The 20,250-nt window shown below is 47.3% G+C and overlaps 1 protein-coding gene across 35 annotated transcripts in view; it reads left to right on the plus strand.

Annotated features, from left to right (window-relative positions):
* RIMS1 (regulating synaptic membrane exocytosis 1) overlaps nt 1-20,250 on the plus strand; it is a 479,645-nt gene that overhangs the window by 430,322 nt on the left and 29,073 nt on the right. For 26 of the 35 annotated variants that reach the window (XM_060235941.1, XM_060235653.1, XM_060235663.1 and 23 more), the window contains one exon: nt 3,467-3,702. The exons of the other annotated variants lie outside the window; for them this stretch is intronic. In XM_060235941.1, coding sequence (XP_060091924.1) covers nt 3,467-3,702 — 236 coding nt within the window. The remainder of the gene's footprint in view (nt 1-3,466; nt 3,703-20,250) is intronic. 35 annotated transcript variants of the gene reach the window in all.

Below are 20,250 nucleotides of genomic sequence, written 5' to 3' on the forward strand. Positions count from 1 at the left end.
ATTTCATAGAACTATTGGAGTTGGGACTGAAACGCTGCTTCAGTTGCATGCTGCCACCATTTGTTCATATCCATATCTTTTGAGATCCTATATGTATGTGTGTTTCTTTTCCTGAGGCCAGACACATCCAGCCCACAGGGTTTTTTTAAAAAAGGAGTTAATAGATCTGACTGGTACTCCTTGTAGTGGAGACCCCATGCAAATGATGAGTGCAAATCACAAATCTATTTGATCTACTTAGTACGAATGCATTAAAGTATTCAAGGGTAATTCTCTGAATACCCACCTAGTCCCACAGAAAAAACCACTAACAATTCACAGTCATATTTAGAATTTAGCATACAACAGTATAAAGATCAGAATACAGCAGCTATCCAGCCCGTGCCCCATACATGCATGGTGAGGAACTGAATGTGAGTGAGTTGAGGCTGAATCTGGACAAAGCTGAATTGATAGCTATCAGCTGTTGAGTTTAGGGGGAATAGGGAGGTCTATGATAGGAGATGTTTTTGTCTTCTCTGGTATTTCTGATCTGCATTTTTTAACATCTTGAATCATCATCTAAAATAGTTCATTTGCCATGACTAATAGTCATAACTTAGCAGTTTAGTCCATTAAGAAGTCTGCAACCATTTTTTTTTTGTTTCATCCATGTCTAGCAGCAATCACTCATGGCCCTGCAATATCCCATAGTCTTCCAAAGGTTTCTTGACTCTTTGGAGGACATTTCAAAAAGGAGAGCTACACTCACAGTCCGTTAGATCTCAGTGACTGCTCTGCATCTGTGGATTTTTCCTTGCCTCTGGAGACAAGCTAAAGTTTAAGCTTGAGCTTAAACATTGTAAGAAATATTTATTTGAAACTATATTAAGAAACAATATTTATGAATGATTATTTACAGACCGTGTAAAGGAGCAAAGAATCTGCCATTGAGGTGCATGCATTTAATTATGCTTTATGCATAATGACCTAGTCCTTTGGCTCCCTTGTAGCCTGAACATTCTGCCATAATACAGACCTTAGTATTACTGATCAGTGCATGTGTGACTGACAGAGAGACAGAGGAAGAGTCCCTTTTCTCCAGCAATACAACTTTCCCCTCTTCTTCAGCCTTTCTTGTATGCAAAGTAGTATGAGCTGAGCAGTTGTCCTATGGGGGAAGAAGCCTAAGAAAATCTCAAGTCTGGGATCCAGTTATTATTAACAGTTTACTTTAAGCACACCCATATTCTAAGCACACAAATGTGAAGGAAACTGGGGAAGGGAAGTACAGAACTACTGTTTCTAAAAAGGTGAAGATAGTCCCCTGTGCAAGCACCAGTCACTTCTAACTCTGGGGTGACGTCGCATCACGATGTTTTCACGGATACTTTTTAATGGGGTGCTTTGCAATTGCCTTCCCCAGTCATCTACACTTCCCCCCCAGCAAGCTGGGTACTCATTTTACCAACCTCAGAAAGATGGACGGCTGAGTTAACCTTGAGCCGGCTACCTGAACCCAGCTTCCGCCTGGATCAAACTCAGGTTGTGAGCAGGGAGCTCACACTGCAGTACTGCAGCTTTACCTCTCTACGCCATGGGGCTAGCTAATTATAAATTTGCAAATTATTTGTTTGTTTGTTCCTTATGCCTCCCTTGCTAGGCTGGACAAGCATTTCAGATTTGGAGCTGAGAGATTAACAAATTATATTGGGTAGATTTTGTTATGGGATTTATCCAAACTAATTTTTAATGGCTAGAGTTATGAGGTAATTTACAGTGCAATCTTCTAAGCCTGTTGATTTCACTTGACTAAGAAAGTGTAACTCTGTTAGTTTCTAGAATCAGGTAGGTAGCCTTGTTGGTCCAAAGCTGCAGAATGAAGTTTGAGTCCAGTGGCACATTTAGGACTCACAAAGATTTATTTAAGGTATAAGCTTTCAGGTGTATGCACACTTTCCGATATTGTAGGTTTGTGGTTTAGTAAGAGGTTATATAAAGACCTTAGCTGACATTAAAACATCCACCCTGTTGCTGACATTAAAGCACCCACCCTGAGCCCATTTTGGGAAAGGCATGATAGAAATATAAAGTAATAAAATAAATAAATAGATTAGGGATTGTGGAATCTTTCGGGCTCAAGTGCCATGTTCTACTGGAGAAAGTTTGGAAGAAAAACTTTCTCCAGTAGAACACGGCACTTGAGCCCGAAAGATTCTACAATCCCTAATGATGTTACCAGCCGTGAAAACCTGAAATCTTAAATAAATAGATTACTTTTTCATTTTATTGTTATTAATTGGCCCATGCACTAGAAATCCAAATAAGATTAATTAAATTAATAAACATATATACATTTTGCATCTGCATGATACATTTTGTAAGAAATAAGGACAGTATTCTGGGTTAAGGTTTTACTAAGAACCATCGCCAGTGAAGCTTTTTATTATATTATATATTTGTATTGATATTTAGGGAGGGAAGTTGGTGTGGTGTAGTCTAGTCTTATCAGATTTCGGAAACTAAGCAGGTGCAATCCTTGGAAGGGAAGGGAATCTCTGCAGAGGAAGGCAATGGCAAAACACCTCTGCTTCTCACTTGCCTTGAAATCCCCTTACTGGGGTTACCATAAGTTGGCTGTGACTTGATGGCACTTTAAACACACATTAATATTTAATTGCTGTTATCTGCTTTGGGGAACAAATTTTTGACTGAAAAATCAGTAAAAATCTAGTCAGTATTATGATATGAAGTAAAACAGTTCTTGGAATATATATAGATATATAAGAAGAAGACCGCAGATTTATACCCCGCTCTTCTCTCTGAATCAGAGTCTCACTTACAACCTCCTTTATCTCACTGTTGTGAGGGGCTGAGAGGCCTCTCACAGCGGCTGCCCTTTCAAGGACAACTCCTATGATAGCTGCGGCTAACCCAAAGCCATTCCAGCAGCTGCAAGTGACAGAGTGGGGAATCAAACCCGATTCTCCCAGATAAGAGTCTGCGCACTTAACCACTACACTAAACTGGCTCCCCAAGATAAAAAAGATATAAAATGGGGATTCTATGCATTTTCTTTTGATATTACCCATTTATTTCTGTAATTATTAGTGTTCCCTCAGACTGATTCCACAGTCGCTGTTGCTCTGTCCCCGGGCTTCTGCATTCATTGGATCAAGTGATTGATTCTCCACCAGTTGCTGCATGGCCACATTTTGACCTTCAGTTCCCTCCAATTTCCCTCACATCTACTTGATCTTGGTTTTTTAGCAATAAAGTAGATGTGAGGGTAAATTTTCAGGAACTTGTAAATACCCAACTCTTTCATAGATTTTGTTTTCACAATGTTTGAAAATATATTTAACAAGGTTTTTATGATATAAATAAACTGAATACTATTTGATGGAGATTTTTTTAGATTTGAATATTTTGTTAAGCACACAATTATAATTTAATTATGCACTGTTTTTTTACTTTGTAAATATAGTACGTTTACTCCTAAAATGCAAGGCAGACGGATGGGGACTTCAGGGAGAACTATCACAAAGAGCACAAGTGTGAGTGGAGAGGTGTATAAGCTGGAACACAATGATGGAAGTCAATCAGACACTGCGGTTGGTACAGTTGGAACAGGTGGGAAGAAAAGACGATCAAGCCTTAGTGCCAAAGTTGTTGCCATGGTATCTCGAAGAAGCAGAAGCACATCCCAGCTTAGCCAAACAGGTGAGTGGCATATACTCAATAAGAACATGGCTCTGTAAACACCCAAATCAGATCGGTGTTTGTGTGTGGATGATCCAGGAAAACACATTTCCTCATAGGAATGACTTTGTGCTATCAAGCATGATACAGTCTCTATTTTCACCAGAGATATAAAGTCAACATTATGATGGTCTTATTTTCCCCTTCCAGAGTGGAAGGATGATTTGAAAGAGGGCTGGTTACAATAACTTTGGGATTTTGATGAACAATACACAACAGTTCTAGTGAGTTTCAAGAAATACATGTTTTGAAAATAACTAGCACTGTATCCTTTCTTTAAACTTAAAAAAACCCCAGAAATGGGCTTAGTGGTTATTAAAAGCATAACGTGATGCTACAATGCATTCTTTTAAAGCTCCTATTCTTTCTTGCTACTTCACAAATCTTAAAGGCCTCATCTCTATAGCCTAGAGAAAAAGCAAAGCTACGACAAGGAGAATGAAGATATATTTTAAGAATCAGAGTTCTGTTAAAACCATTGAAGGGCTTGTCTTTCACTGAGAGAACAAATGTCCTTAAATTACTTTAAAAAAAAATAAAAACTTGATGCCAAGACACAGCTCAGTCAGATCTTACAGAAGTAGTTCAGCATCATGGTCAATATAAGCAGGGTCTGAAGGTATGTCAAATATTTCTGATCTGTGTTGTTTTTGTTTGCGCTTTTTAAGGTCACTCGTCTTCCCATCCCATCCCACCCAGCATCAGAATTGGAAAATGTGGTTCAGCTATCTAAATGCTAGCATGTGGCTTATACAACTCTGCTGGATAAAGAATGCATTTTTGTCAGTCAATAAATTTAATGGGAATCATTTGAAATTAGTTCTTACACTATTGGATTTGAAATACTCTTCATTCTCTTTTAAGTATTTAATTATACTCATTATGTGTTCTTTATTTGCTTAAATTCTCCTAAATGCTTTGTGCATTAGCCACATATTAGAGCATCACTTAAATCATTGTAACGGTGATCGATAGTAACAGAGGTGTTGCAGTCTGTACAAAAACTAAGACTTCCTATATGTAATTGTACCAGAAATTAAATGTAACCAATGGAATGGGAATCAATATTCTGTTATTCTAAATTAAAGCATTCCTTTTTTTATCTGCAGCATTCTAGTCTGAAACATGTTAAGTCCCCCTGATTTCAAGACAATTTACTTCTGATTAAAATGCTCGCAGCCTAGTTTTTAAAGCAAGCAGCATCTCTGCAGCATTGCTTTTTACATTTCTACTTATCTCCTAAGCTCTTATATAAAGACTGAGGACATATTTGTTTACTTCATTTATATGCTGCTTTTCTTGGCTGTTCTTTTGCATAAGAATATATGTTCAACCTCAGTTATCAAGTTCTATATACTTTTGTTTTTTATTATAACATCATAGGTTATGGTTTGTGGATAAAAATCAATGACATACTATTGGAAATGAGCTAACTTGGGGTAAGATCATTCATAGTATGTCTTTAATGGACTTAGTATGCTTTTCCATTTCAGTGATAATTTTTAAAAGTGGCAGTGTGATATACTTATTCATCTGTGGAGAAATTGTATTGACATATTGCTTGCCTGTAAGTAAATAAGTTAGAAATAAGACAAAAGTGAATGAGCATCATTCAGTTTTTCTTCTGGAAAGAAAATTCAAGAAAGACCTGGTATTCATTTTAACCTTCACTCCTGTGTCTGATTATTCTTTGTTGCATGCTAAAAATGTTTCTTATATATCTTCTATAAGATCATTTTCTCAGGTAGCAAATTTCATATATATCTTCTGATGAAATGTGAAAGATTATCAGAAAACTAGGCAGCTCCCGTATTATTTTTAAAAAAATATTTATTTTTTTTCCATGTTTATATTCAGCCATTGCTGCATAGAAATGTCAGGAGGAAAAGATTTCAGATTATATTGGGTAATATTTCAATCTTCTTATTTTTTGTTTTAAAAAAATCTATATCATTACAAAACACAACCTTAGAGCAATGTATTTAACAGTTGTGTTACTGTACAGGAAAAAGAGGATTTGTTTCCCTTGTTTAGTGCCCCTTTCGATACATCCACCTATGAATTTTTTTCAAAGCCACAGATTTGTCATGCAATCTTAGTGTGCATGCTACCAGAGTAGAGTGCTGAGGTCAACATATTGCAAATGCCTTTTATATCCAATGCAAAAGTTGCCATCTTTGGCAGATCCTGCATATGCCATAGATACAGTTAGCTTTCTTGTGTCACAGTTTGACTTCAATCTTGTATACTTTAAATTAAAAAAAAATAAAATAAAATCAAAGCCAGATCTTCACTCCATAGTTATGATTTGTTCCACAGATCCTCACTCCATAGTTCTGCTTTGTCACCCCCACCCCATTTAGCTTCTTTACAAAAATCTACTCAGTTTGCATTTTAGAGGTAGGCAGCCTGAAAGTGATCATTATGCCTGGATTCTTGGAAACATTTGTGTGTGTTCTACATAAGGATTTCATCCTTTCCAGCCTGTAGCCTGGAAGCCTACAAAACACATGTTGGTAGGGAAGCAATGAATAGTCTGTGAGAATTCAAGCTCCGGAATACCACTTCTAAAAAAGCATGCCAAACAGCTTTGCTGTTGTGAATGACAAGTTAGTCTAAAATAATGTAGCTAATCTTATTTTTTTTAATCTAATTGCACTCATATAGAATCATAGAGTTGGATGGAGCCATACAGGCCATCTAGTCCAACCCCTTGCTCAATGCAGGATCAGCCTGGAACATCCCCAACATTTGTCCAGCCACTGCTTAAAGATTGCCAGTGAGGGGGAGTTCACCACCTTCCTCAGTAGCTGATACCACTGTTGAACAATTCTTACTGTAAAAAAGTTTTTCCTAATATCCAGTCAGTACCTTTCCACCCTTATTTTAAACCCATTATTGCAAGTCCTTTCCTCTGTTGCCAATGGAACAGCTCCCTGCCATCCTCTAAGGCAGGGGTGTCAAACTCATTTGTTATGAGGGCTGGATCTGACAAATGAGACCATGTTGGGCCAGGCCATGCTGGGTTGGGCTGAGCCTATTCAAGATTAGGTAGCAGAGATAAAAATTTTCTAAAAAACACGGACAAACACAAATATATATTTTTAAAAAATGTAAAATGTCTTAAAGATATTGGTCTTAATTGGTCATTGGTCTTAAATTGGTCATTGGTCTTAAAGATACATTCTTTGTATTTCTCCCATGGGAACCAGGGAACTTGGCAAAGGAAGCGCTGGCTCTTTCCTTTCTACCCCAGGGGACTGGGGGGGGGGGGGGAGCCTCAGTCAATAGAGAAGGAAGAGAGGCTTGGCTCAGACTCAGTAGCTCTGCTGTGCAACTGAGCAAGCCTGGCAAAGCAAGCTGTGATGCAAAAGGAAGCAAGAGAGAGGGAAAAGGATGACAGCCAGTTGCTTGGGGGCCTGATAGGAGCCCTCTGAGGGCCTGATTTGGCCCCCAAACTGCATGTTTGACACCCCTGCTCTAAGGGATAGCCCTTCAAATACTTAAAGAGAGCAATCTTGTCCTCCCCCAACCTCCTTTTCTCCAGACTGAAAATTCCCAAGTCCCTCAGCCTTTCCTTGTTCACTTCTGCCTAGGGTGACCATAATGTCTGAAGGCCAGCCAGGGACACTGGGGGGGGGGGGTTGTGAAGGCCAGCCGCCGGAAACAGGAAGTGACGTCACTTCCGGTGACGTCACTTCCGGTGATGTCATGCCACCACCGGAAACAGGAAGTGGCATCACTTCCTGTGACATCATTTCCCCCGCGTCACCTGCCGGAAACAGGAAGTGACTTCACAGCACTTCCTGTGACGTCCCCAAAAATCCCCCAAATATCACCGCCGGAAACAATTTTGTTCTCAAATCCTGTATATACTTCATCAGTATATGGGATAAGGCACTTTCTCAACTGTGCTGCATAATGCAGCCTATTTATTTTGTCCTGTTGGCTCTGTTGGCTCTATCTGCGCCACCTTCATCACTTTCGGGGTGTGGATCCCCCAGTGGGGTGGTCTCCCGACTCCCTCCGCTGACTGTTTCTGATAGCCCTGCGCCCCCTCTTTCATTTGATATGTGTCCCGTGCGGGTGCCACCCTCCCGCCGGGAGATGCCGCAAAATGAGCCCCCTTGAGGCTTATGGCGGCAGGGCTCGGGGGAAGCGAGCTAGACTGCTGTTCTTTTGAGGGGTTATAGAGTGTTTCGAGCCCGTCCCTGTGGCATCGGTCCCATCGTTGTGGGACCAAGGGGGCCGGCGCAGCGGCACGCCGAAGCAGCCTGTCACTAATAACACCGGTCAAGATGCAGGACAGGAACCTGGAAGTGACCGACAGGCTGCTTCAGCGTGCCGCTGCGCCGGCCCCCTGGGCCCCACAATGATGGGACCGATGCCACAGGGACGGGCTCGAAACACTCTATAACCCCTCAAAAGAACAGCAGTCTAGCTCGCTTCCCCCGAGCCCTGCCGCCATAAGCCTCAAGGGGGCTCATTTTGCGGCATCTCCCGGCGGGAGGGTGGCACCCGCACGGGACACATATCAAATGAAAGAGGGGGCGCAGGGCTATCAGAAACAGCCGGCGGAGGGAGTCGGGAGACCACTCCACTGGGGGATCCACACCCCGAAAGTGATGAAGGTGGCGCAGATAGAGCCAACAGAGCCAACAGGACAAAATAAATAGGCTGCATTATGCAGCACAGTTGAGAAAGTGCCTTATCCCATATACTGATGAAGTAAATACAGGATCTGAGAACAAAATTGCACTAGAAGACACAAACACAAAGCTCCCTTACACTGAATCAGTGCTTGGGTCCACCAAAGTCAGTATTGTCACATAAGAGAAGCCCTGTTGGATCAGGCCAGTGGCCCCTCCAGTCCAACACTCTGCGTCACATAATAACATAAGAGAAGCCCTGTTGGATCAGGCCAGTGGCCCATCCAGTCCAACACTCTGCATCACATAACAACATAAGAGAAGCCCTGTTGGATCAGGCCAGTGGCCCATCCAGTCCAACACTCTGCATCACATAACAACATAAGAGAAGCCCTGTTGGATCAGGCCAGTGGCCCATCCAGTCCAACACTCTGCATCACATAACAACATAAGAGAAGCCCTGTTGGATCAGGCCAGTGGCCCCTCCAGTCCAACACTCTGCGTCACATAATAACATAAGAGAAGCCCTGTTGGATCAGGCCAGTGGCCCATCCAGTCCAACACTCTGCATCACATAACAACATAAGAGAAGCCCTGTTGGATCAGGCCAGTGGCCCATCCAGTCCAACACTCTGCATCACATAACAACATAAGAGAAGCCCTGTTGGATCAGGCCAGTGGCCCATCCAGTCCAACACTCTGCATCACATAACAACATAAGAGAAGCCCTGTTGGATCAGGCCAGTGGCCCATCCAGTCCAACACTCTGCGTCACATAAGAACATAAGAGAAGCCCTGTTGGATCAGGCCAGTGGCCCATCCAGTCCAACACTCTGCGTCACATAAGAACATAAGAGAAGCCCTGTTGGATCAGGCCAGTGGCCCATCCAGTCCAACACTCTGCATCACATAACAACATAAGGAGGGAGGGAGGGAAGGAAGGAAGGAAGGGAGAAAGGGAGGAAGGGAAGAAGGGAGGGAAGGAAGGAAGGGAGGGAGGGAAGGGAGGGAGGGAGGGAAGGAAGGAAGGAAGGAAGGAAGGAAGGAAGGAAGGAAGGAAGGAAGGAAGGAAGGAAGGAAGGAAGGAAGGAAGGAAGGAAGGAAGGAAGGAAGGAAGGGGGAGGGAGGGAAGGAAGGAAGGAAGGGGGAGGGAGGGAGGGAAGGAAGGAAGGAAGGAAGGGGGGAGGGAGGGAAGGAAGGAAGAAAGGAAGGGAGGAGGGAAGGAAGGAAGGCAAGGGAGGGAGGGAAGGAAGGAAGAAAGGAAGGGAGGGAGGAGGGAGGGAAGGAAGGAAGGAAGGGAAGGGAGTGAGGGAAGGAAGGAAGGAAGGAAGGAAGGAAGGAAGGAAGGAAGGAAGGAAGGAAGGAAGGAAGAAAGGAAGGAAGGAAGGGAGGAGGGAGGGAAGAAAGGAAGGCCGCCCCCGCCCCCCCCCCGCTTTCGGCCCCCTTACCTTATTCCAGGGCGGCGGATCCAGCGGCGGCGGGGAGTCCTCGGGCGGCGGCCTCGCGGCGAGGGAGGGAGGGAGCTGCCGGGGCTGGCCTCTGGAGGCCTCCAGGGACCAGCGCCGGGCCTCTCCGCTACCGGCGCTGGCCTCTGGAGGCCTCCAGGGACCAGCGCCGGCTGCTCCGCGGCTTCCCCGCGGCCTCCGCTGGTCCCTGGAGGCCCTCCAGAGACTCTGGAGGGCCTCCAGGGACCAGCGGAGGCCGCGGGGAAGCCTTCGCTGGCCGGCGCTGGTCCCGGAAGGCCTTCCAGAGCCTCTGGAAGGCCTTCCGGGACCAGCGCCGGGTGCCCCGCGGCTTCCCCGCGGCCTCCGCTGGTCCCTGGAGGCCCTCCAGAGACTCTGGAGGGCCTCCAGGGACCAGCGGAGGCCGCGGGGAAGCCTTCGCTGGCCGGCGCTGGTCCCCGAAGGCCTTCCAGAGGCTCTGGAAGGCCTTCCGGGACCAGCGCCGGGTGCCCCGCGGCTTCCCCGCGGCCTCCGCTGGTCCCTGGAGGCCCTCCAGAGACTCTGGAGGGCCTCCAGGGACCAGCGGAGGCCGCGGGGAAGCCTTCGCTGGCCGGCGCTGGTCCCGGAAGGCCTTCCAGAGCCTCTGGAAGGCCTTCCGGGACCAGCGCCGGGTGCCCCGCGGCTTCCCCGCGGCCTCCGCTGGTCCCTGGAGGCCCTCCAGAGACTCTGGAGGGCCTCCAGGGACCAGCGGAGGCCGCGGGGAAGCCTTCGCTGGCCGGCGCTGGTCCCCGAAGGCCTTCCAGAGGCTCTGGAAGGCCTTCCGGGACCAGCGCCGGGTGCCCCGCGGCTTCCCCGCGACCTCCGCTGGTCCCTGGAGGCCCTCCAGAGACTCTGGAGGGCCTCCAGGGACCAGCGGAGGCCGCGGGGAAGCCTTCGCTGGCCGGCGCTGGTCCCGGAAGGACTTCCAGAGCCTCTGGAAGGCCTTCCGGGACCAGCGCCGGGTGCCCCGCGGCTTCCCCGCGGCCTCCGCTGGTCCCTGGAGGCCCTCCAGAGACTCTGGAGGGCCTCCAGGGACCAGCGGAGGCCGCGGGGAAGCCTTCGCTGGCCGGCGCTGGTCCCGGACGGCCTTCCAGAGCCTCTGGAAGGCCTTCCGGGACCAGCGCCGGGTGCCCCGCGGCTTCCCCGCGGCCTCCGCTGGTCCCTGGAGGCCCTCCAGAGACTCTGGAGGGCCTCCAGGGACCAGCGGAGGCCGCGGGGAAGCCTTCGCTGGCCGGCGCTGGTCCCCGAAGGCCTTCCAGAGGCTCTGGAAGGCCTTCCGGGACCAGCGCCGGGTGCCCCGCGGCTTCCCCGCGGCCTCCGCTGGTCCCCGGAGGCCCTCCAGTGGCCCATCCAGTCCAACACTCTGCATCACATAACAACATAAGAGAAGCCCTGTTGGATCAGGCCAGTGGCCCATCCAGTCCAACACTCTGCATCACATAACAACATAAGAGAAGCCCTGTTGGATCAGGCCAGTGGCCCCTCCAGTCCAACACTCTGCGTCACATAATAACATAAGAGAAGCCCTGTTGGATCAGGCCAGTGGCCCATCCAGTCCAACACTCTGCATCACATAACAACATAAGAGAAGCCCTGTTGGATCAGGCCAGTGGCCCATCCAGTCCAACACTCTGCATCACATAACAACATAAGAGAAGCCCTGTTGGATCAGGCCAGTGGCCCATCCAGTCCAACACTCTGCATCACATAACAACATAAGAGAAGCCCTGTTGGATCAGGCCAGTGGCCCATCCAGTCCAACACTCTGCGTCACATAAGAACATAAGAGAAGCCCTGTTGGATCAGGCCAGTGGCCCATCCAGTCCAACACTCTGCATCACATAAGAACATAAGAGAAGCCCTGTTGGATCAGGCCAGTGGCCCATCCAGTCCAACACTCTGCGTCACATAAGAACATAAGAGAAGCCCTGTTGGATCAGGCCAGTGGCCCATCCAGTCCAACACTCTGCATCACATAACAACATAAGGAGGGAGGGAGGGAAGGAAGGAAGGAAGGGAGAAAGGGAGGAAGGGAAGAAGGGAGGGAAGGAAGGAAGGAAGGGAGGGAGGGAAGGGAGGGAGGGAAGGAAGGAAGGAAGGAAGGAAGGGGGAGGGAGGGAGGGAAGGAAGGAAGGAAGGGGGAGGGAGGGAGGGAAGGAAGGAAGGAAGGGGGGAGGGAGGGAAGGAAGGAAGGAAGAAAGGAAGGGAGGAGGGAGGGAAGGAAGGAAGGCAAGGGAGGGAGGGAAGGAAGGAAGAAAGGAAGGGAGGGAGGAGGGAGGGAAGGAAGGAAGGAAGGGAGTGAGGGAAGGAAGGAAGGAAGGAAGGAAGAAAGGAAGGAAGGAAGGGAGGGAGGAGGGAGGGAAGAAAGGAAGGCCGCCCCCCGCCCCCCCCCCGCTTTCGGCCCCCTTACCTTATTCCAGGGCGGCGGATCCAGCGGCGGCGGCGGCGGGGAGTCCTCGGGCGGCGGCCTCGCGGCGAGGGAGGGAGGGAGCTGCCGGGGCTGGCCTCTGGAGGCCTCCAGGGACCAGCGCCGGGCCTCTCCGCTACCGGCGCTGGCCTCTGGAGGCCTCCAGGGACCAGCGCCGGCTGCTCCGCGGCTTCCCCGCGGCCTCCGCTGGTCCCTGGAGGCCCTCCAGAGACTCTGGAGGGCCTCCAGGGACCAGCGGAGGCCGCGGGGAAGCCTTCGCTGGCCGGCGCTGGTCCCGGAAGGCCTTCCAGAGCCTCTGGAAGGCCTTCCGGGACCAGCGCCGGGTGCCCCGCGGCTTCCCCGCGGCCTCCGCTGGTCCCTGGAGGCCCTCCAGAGACTCTGGAGGGCCTCCAGGGACCAGCGGAGGCCGCGGGGAAGCCTTCGCTGGCCGGCGCTGGTCCCCGAAGGCCTTCCAGAGGCTCTGGAAGGCCTTCCGGGACCAGCGCCGGGTGCCCCGCGGCTTCCCCGCGGCCTCCGCTGGTCCCTGGAGGCCCTCCAGAGACTCTGGAGGGCCTCCAGGGACCAGCGGAGGCCGCGGGGAAGCCTTCGCTGGCCGGCGCTGGTCCCGGAAGGCCTTCCAGAGCCTCTGGAAGGCCTTCCGGGACCAGCGCCGGGTGCCCCGCGGCTTCCCCGCGGCCTCCGCTGGTCCCTGGAGGCCCTCCAGAGACTCTGGAGGGCCTCCAGGGACCAGCGGAGGCCGCGGGGAAGCCTTCGCTGGCCGGCGCTGGTCCCCGAAGGCCTTCCAGAGGCTCTGGAAGGCCTTCCGGGACCAGCGCCGGGTGCCCCGCGGCTTCCCCGCGGCCTCCGCTGGTCCCTGGAGGCCCTCCAGAGACTCTGGAGGGCCTCCAGGGACCAGCGGAGGCCGCGGGGAAGCCTTCGCTGGCCGGCGCTGGTCCCGGAAGGACTTCCAGAGCCTCTGGAAGGACTTCCGGGACCAGCGCCGGGTGCCCCGCGGCTTCCCCGCGGCCTCCGCTGGTCCCTGGAGGCCCTCCAGAGACTCTGGAGGGCCTCCAGGGACCAGCGGAGGCCGCGGGGAAGCCTTCGCTGGCCGGCGCTGGTCCCGGAAGGCCTTCCAGAGCCTCTGGAAGGCCTTCCGGGACCAGCGCCGGGTGCCCCGCGGCTTCCCCGCGGCCTCCGCTGGTCCCTGGAGGCCCTCCAGAGACTCTGGAGGGCCTCCAGGGACCAGCGGAGGCCGCGGGGAAGCCTTCGCTGGCCGGCGCTGGTCCCCGAAGGCCTTCCAGAGGCTCTGGAAGGCCTTCCGGGACCAGCGCCGGGTGCCCCGCGGCTTCCCCGCGGCCTCCGCTGGTCCCCGGAGGCCCTCCAGAGACTCTGGAGGGCCTCCAGGGACCAGCGGAGGCCGCGGGGAAGCCTTCGCTGGCCGGCGCTGGTCCCCGAAGGCCTTCCAGAGGCTCTGGAAGGCCTTCCGGGACCAGCGCCGGGTGCCCCGCAGCCTCTCCGCGGCCTCCGCTGGTCGCTGGAGGCCCTCCAGAGTCTCTGGAGGGCTTCCAGCGACCAGCGGAGGCCACGGAGAGGCCTCCACCACTGCCGCCGGGCCCCGCGCGTGGGCGGGGAAAGCGGGGAGTGAGGGTGGGAGCGTCCCTGCGCATGCGCAGGGGCCCTGCGCAGGCGCAGGGACGCTCCCTCCCTCACTCCCCGCCTTCCCCGCCCGCGCCCGCGGCCCACCGGCTCCGGGGCTGCCTAAACCGGGACCTTTAATGGTCCCGGTATAGGCAGCCCGGGATCCGGGATTGGGTGGCCAGATCCGGGAATGTCCCGGGAGACCGGGACGGTCTGGCCACCCTACTTCTGCCCGCTTTCCCAGTTGAATTTTATTTTCTGGAATGTTTGCTGCTCCCCCCAGTTTGGTGTCATCTGCAGATTTAATGAGTAGCCCTTCTAGATCCTCATCCAGATCATTGATAAAAAATATTTAAAAGTACCAGGCCCATTATTGAGCCCTGTGGCACCTCACTGGACACCTCCCTCCATTCAGATGAAATGCCATTGAAGTCTTCGAGTGTGGGTCTCCAGCCTGCTCCCTATTCACCCAACTATCCTAGAGTCCAGTCCTCAGTCCTCTAGTTTACCCATCAGAACATCAAGGGGAACCCTGTCAAAAGTTTTACTTAAATCCAGGTAAACAACATCAACAGCATTCCCTCAATCCAGTAAGCTCATTGCTTGATCAAAAAAGGAAATGAGGTTGGTCTGGCAGGACCTGTTGGGGATAAATCCATGCTGACCACCCCAGTTTACCGAGTTGTCCTTTAGATGCTTGCAGATCGATCCCTTTAAAATCCGCTCCGGTATCTTCCCTGGGACAGTCAGACTGACTGACCTGTTGTTTCCTGGGTCATCTTTTCTCCCCTTTTTGAAAATTGGGATAACATCTGCCCTTCTACAGTCTTTTGGCACATCTCCTATTTTCCAAACTTTCTAGAAGATGAGGCAAAGGCTCTGCAAGCGTTCTAGAAAGTTCTTTGAGCACTCTGGCCCAGGGGATTGGTACTCATTCAGTGCAGCCAGGTGCATATTACATGGATGCCATTGTATGCATGTTATCCATTTAATACAGATAAATATGTGACCCAGAATTATTTAGAATAAAGATTAAAGGATTTTAAGAATTAACTCCAATAAGAGAAAGTGCTTGATCTACTAAGTCTCTAATATTGCTCGTCATGAGTGAGGCTACAATCCTGTATACTGACTCCCTTCTCCCTTCTACCAAGACTTCCTCCAATAAAGAAAGACTTCTGTCCGTCAGAAGAAGCCTTTATCACTTAGAAAAAGTCTTTCTTCCTTGATGGAAAACTCAGATGAGAGTCCAAAGAATTCAGCTGAGCAGAAGGGAATCATAGGATCCAATTCCATGCTTTTAACATCTGTCCTAAACAGTACTTCCAAAGGATACTTTTGTAGTGAATTGTTTTACACTCAGTTTGCATTTTGCATATATAGTATATTAATTAAATAAAAGGTTTTGTAAATATCTCAGAACTGGAATTGTTGAAATTTGATGTTTTGCTATATAGAATACTCCCTTGAGCGACAGGCATTGGCATAATTTTCCTCCATTCCAGAAGGAGAATAAGGCACCTGTTTGGAGATTGGCAACCCTATTCAAATTAATGCACCAGCATTATTTATATCTAGTAGGTCATGGTTGAAGACCAATGAGAATATTAACAATGCAATACAAAAATGTCTTTTAGAGACAGCATGACTTCACGTATGTGGCTTAATGAGCTATGAGAGCACTGTCAAAACCCAAATTAAGCACTTTTAAGACCCATCACTTGCAAGTTTAGAAAAGTAGCCATGTTAGTCTAAACCAGAAAAGAGAGTTTAACCTTTTTTTTTTTTTTTAGCGTTTTTACCCCAGCACTCAAACAGGTGTCCTGGATAGCATGCAACAAAACTGAAATACTTAACAATGAAGTGCAATAAGCAAATAGGAGGATTTTCATGGATGGCAGGGGAGTGATTTTTGCTGTGCCTTCTGCTTTAAGACCTCTGACTCTCCCCTCATACTGTTCTTAAGAACTCCCTGTCCCTCAGGAAAAGTATTTGGGGTGATATTTTTGGTTACAGCAGGAGGGGAAAGACAAGGAAATTGTGCTCTGCTGACAGGAATCCTTCCATCTGTAGAAATGTTTATAGGGATCAAAGCCAATATATAGTCTTCAAAAATCCAAACTGATTAGTGCGTATCATTTCAGAGACTATCAAGCCTGAAAAGCTGCTCTAAGGCAGCATTACATAAATACAGCAGCATCAGTTACAGAGTAGCTTAAAATAGAAGTATTATAAACGCAATATTGTTGTCACATGTCAAGTGTCTCTGCTACTCTTCCCCTTTGGGAATTATGGACTGCATAAATGTTCAGGATCTATGTTTTGGTTTTGGACCTTTGTTTGGAAGATATACAGTTAGGAAGTTATATTCAGCTCTTGTTTTATTCCTCACTTCATTTATTTGAACTTTAACCTTTGCTTCACTAGTGATGCACATTTGATAGTATGGGGCCATTTGAAATATTAACTCTTCATGTGGTTTTTCTAGTGTTTAGCATTGTTGTATACTCGATAAGACTGCTTGAGTTTTGCTATGTGTTTCTCTCAGTACACTTTAATGTCATGCTGTCCAAGGTTCTTAGAATTTCTTCCTAATTTGCCCTGTCATCAGTCTTTTTTTATATCACTTGAGTGTGTTATTAGAGCAACTAAGGCAGTTTCAGTTCCAGAAGCAGACTTGAAGCCAGATTGAAATGTGTGTTGGGGGAATGTATTTGTGAATCTCCTGCATTGTGCAGGATGTTGGACTAGATGACCCTGGAGATCCCTTCCAACTCTTTGATTCTACATGTAAATAATCTATTTTATCCAAGAAAGCCATGCAGCTGATTAATATATCAGCATTTGGGTTAAGCATTTGTGACCCAGAGCCCAGAGCCATGCAGCTGATTAATATATCAGCATGTGGGTTAAGCATTTGTGACCCAGAGCCCAGTTTGTTAGCTCATGCAGTGTTAGACTCATTGGGCAGAAGTATATATGTATATGAGTACAACAAAAGAGGTGATGTTATTACAAAGCAAGGCCGGAAGGCTCAGGAAACCAAAATAGAGGTGTGTTATATTTAGGTAAGAGTGGATAGGATACCTAAGGGGCAAACAAAGAACGTTCCTCCTAGCTTCTCTATTATTTGTGGAGACCAAGGATTTTTGTTAAGCTACAGGTGTGTGTACTTCTGGGATCTCAAAAACTAGAAAAACTGTACTTATGCGTCACAAACAAACAAAAGAGTAACAGAAACCCTTTCAAAATGAGCTCTTTGTGTGTTAAACAACTAAAAAAAGCGACAGAAATGCTGATCAGCACACAAAGGGCTAATGTTGAAAGGGTTTCTCTTGCTGTTCCGATTGCGCTGTTGTGCTTCAGAAACAAAACAACTCCTTAAAATTGGTGCTTTTTATGTGCCTCAAATTAAAACCACTAAATTAACTAAATATAACTTTCTGCGCACAAAGGACTAGTTTTGAAGGGATTTTTTTTCTATGTGAATTTCTGTTTTATGACATAGATGCAAAATTTTACAATGCAAGCCCTTTCAGACTTGACCATATAGTATATTTTGTTTCCTAGCATAGAAAAAAGGTTAATATGGTATTTTTAAAAAATCCTAAGTGTTCATGGTCTCTTGCAAACAAAGGTGGGGGAGGTCACAAAAATACAGATCTGTGTTGAGCTGCTCACTGGTTCTCCCAGGGATCAGATTTTTATTGAAGTGGTCCAGGGAGGGGACAAAAAAGATTTAGTTATGAAGTCTTCCCAGTCATATTTTAGGATCATCCTACTTGCATTACATTGTAATTTGTTATAATGGTTAGGCCTGAGCTCATTTTTCCCCAAGTGCTTAGCTGTGAATGAATCACACTCTGTCTTTTCCTGCTGTGATGTTTTTCATTGGTTGTGTTAGAATAATTTTAGACTGCTCTAGGTTCCTCAATGTACATTTAAAGAGGCATTCAGGAGAATAACTCCTATGGAACTGAAAACCATAAGCAGTCCTCTAGGTCAGGGGTCCCCAACTCCTCGGCTGCAGACCAGTACCAGTCCATGGACTGATAGCATCCGGGCTGCAGAGCCGGATTTAGCAGGGGCCAAGTTGCCTGGGTGCTTTGAGGGGGGCGGCAGCAGTGTCGCAAGTCATATGATGCATTCAATCTCTCCTTTCGTGCCACCCGCCCTCCCAGCTCTCATCTCACCATCAGCCTTCCCAGCTCTCCTCTCGCACTGCCCACCTTTCCCTGCTCTCCTGTTGTGATGCCTGCTCTCCCAGCTCTCTTCTCGCCACCGGCCTTCCCAGGTGGCTTCTCGTGCCACCCACCTTTCCCTGCTATTGTCTTGCCGCCTGCTCATAAGTTTCTCTTTATATATGCATTTACGGTTCCCAGGTCCCCCCAGTCATCAGTGGGTGATGGGGACAGGGTTTCCAGATCCAGATTGGGAAGCTCCTGGAAATCTGGGGATGGAACTAGAGAGGGCAGGGACTTCAGCAAGGTACAATGTCACAGAGTCTACTCTCCAGAGCATCCATTTTCTCCAGGGGAGCTGATCTCTGTAGTCTGGAGAGGAGCTGTAAATTCTATTTTGCAGGAAAACAAGCTCAGGGCTCCCACTGATTCTGTATTATGGTGAATTGTAAAATTATTTCATTATATATTACACTGTAATAATAGAAATAAAGTACACAATTGTATCATCCTGAAACCATCACACACACACACGATCCATGGAAAAACTGTCTTCCATGAAACCGGTTCCAAAAAGGTTGAGGACCACTGCTCTAGGTTGTCCAGTTTAATGCAACTCAAACTACTCATTACTTTTTTTTGGCAATTTGTATCTAGGCTCCCATAACCCAGCTCACTTTCCTTGCAATCACATGGTAGCTGCAGTGAATGTCATTTTAAATATCATAGGGAGCCCTTTTCAGCATGGAACTGCAGCATCAGGGAAGGAGGGGCTCCTGCCTGCCACCAGCTGTTTTCAGAAGCTGAAATGGCTCCCCCTGGGAATTATTTATATAACTTTGGAGTGGCATACACTTGCAATATTTCATTTGCTGCTCCAAAGTTAATTACATAACTCCCAGGCAGGGCCATTTCAACCTCTAAAAATAATATGGGGGGGGGGGGAAACAGGAACTCCTCCCCACACTGCAATTCCTTAACGGGTCCTTTTGATCTCTAAAATGACATTCCCTGAAGCAGCTGTGTGGCTACAAGGAAAATGAACTGGGCTGAGGAAACACAGACCTAACTTTCCAAAAAATGTTATCAGATACTTAGGCCCTCAGTTCCAAGGTTGTGGTTTCACTTGCGTGGAAGATGCTGAAAAATACACGAGAAACTGCTGTTTTCTAAGTACAATCACTTGCTACAGAATCTTCTTTAAAGATGGCATGAATTTGATTTTTATAATTTTTATTGATTTTAACTACAAAGGAAAAAAAAGCAGAGCAAAAGATACATAAAAGGGGGGGAGGGGCATTTACAGAATGGGAAAAACAGAAACAGAAAAAATTACAAATATATCAATTATAATTCTACCTCCAAATAAAATACCCAGATCATTCTACCTGCAAGTATAAAGGTCTCCATATATTTTACCATTCTTTCTTTCATTACAGAAAATTTTTACTAAACTAATACTAGCAATATGAAACTAAACAATTCTTCTTGAACACAAATAAGTATATAAAGTTAAAAAAAATTCAAAACCATCTCAACACAAATTTGTCTGCTTTAGCTTAACCCTGTTATAAGCACAAACTAATTTGTTGGTTTAACAATATACATAAAAATAAGCACATAAAAATCATATCTTTATCCTTAACAAATTAAAAAAATACAACTTAATTTGTCTATCTCAGTATAAACAATTTCTCCAAAGGGGCATATTAGAAACAAATCTACCAGATTACAAAATAATTGTGCTATCTGCCTTTTTAACACTTAGTCCAACTCTTACATCAATACAAGCAATTTCACCAAATAAACATACTAAGAATAAATCTGCTATGTAAAAATAAATGTGTTGTCTTCACTCTTTAGCATTGATCCAAATTAACTGTACATTTAACTAAAATTTTAACAACATCCTTCCTTCCTTAGGATCTCCCTTGTTCTTTTAAAATCACATATCAATTCATTATTAATAATTCCATATTTGTTTACCCACAAGAAAAACCAAAACTCAGGAATCCTTCTTCCCAAAATTTAAAAACTTTTGAATTCCTTTAGTTTCTATATCCATATTACACCAGAGAAAATCAACTTAATGTAACCCAGACATCACATTTTGCCTTTTAAAATTGCATGTCAATTCTTATTGAGGGTTCCAT

Source organism: Heteronotia binoei, chromosome 1, assembly GCF_032191835.1.
Source record: "Heteronotia binoei isolate CCM8104 ecotype False Entrance Well chromosome 1, APGP_CSIRO_Hbin_v1, whole genome shotgun sequence".
NCBI lineage: Eukaryota > Metazoa > Chordata > Lepidosauria > Squamata > Gekkonidae > Heteronotia > Heteronotia binoei.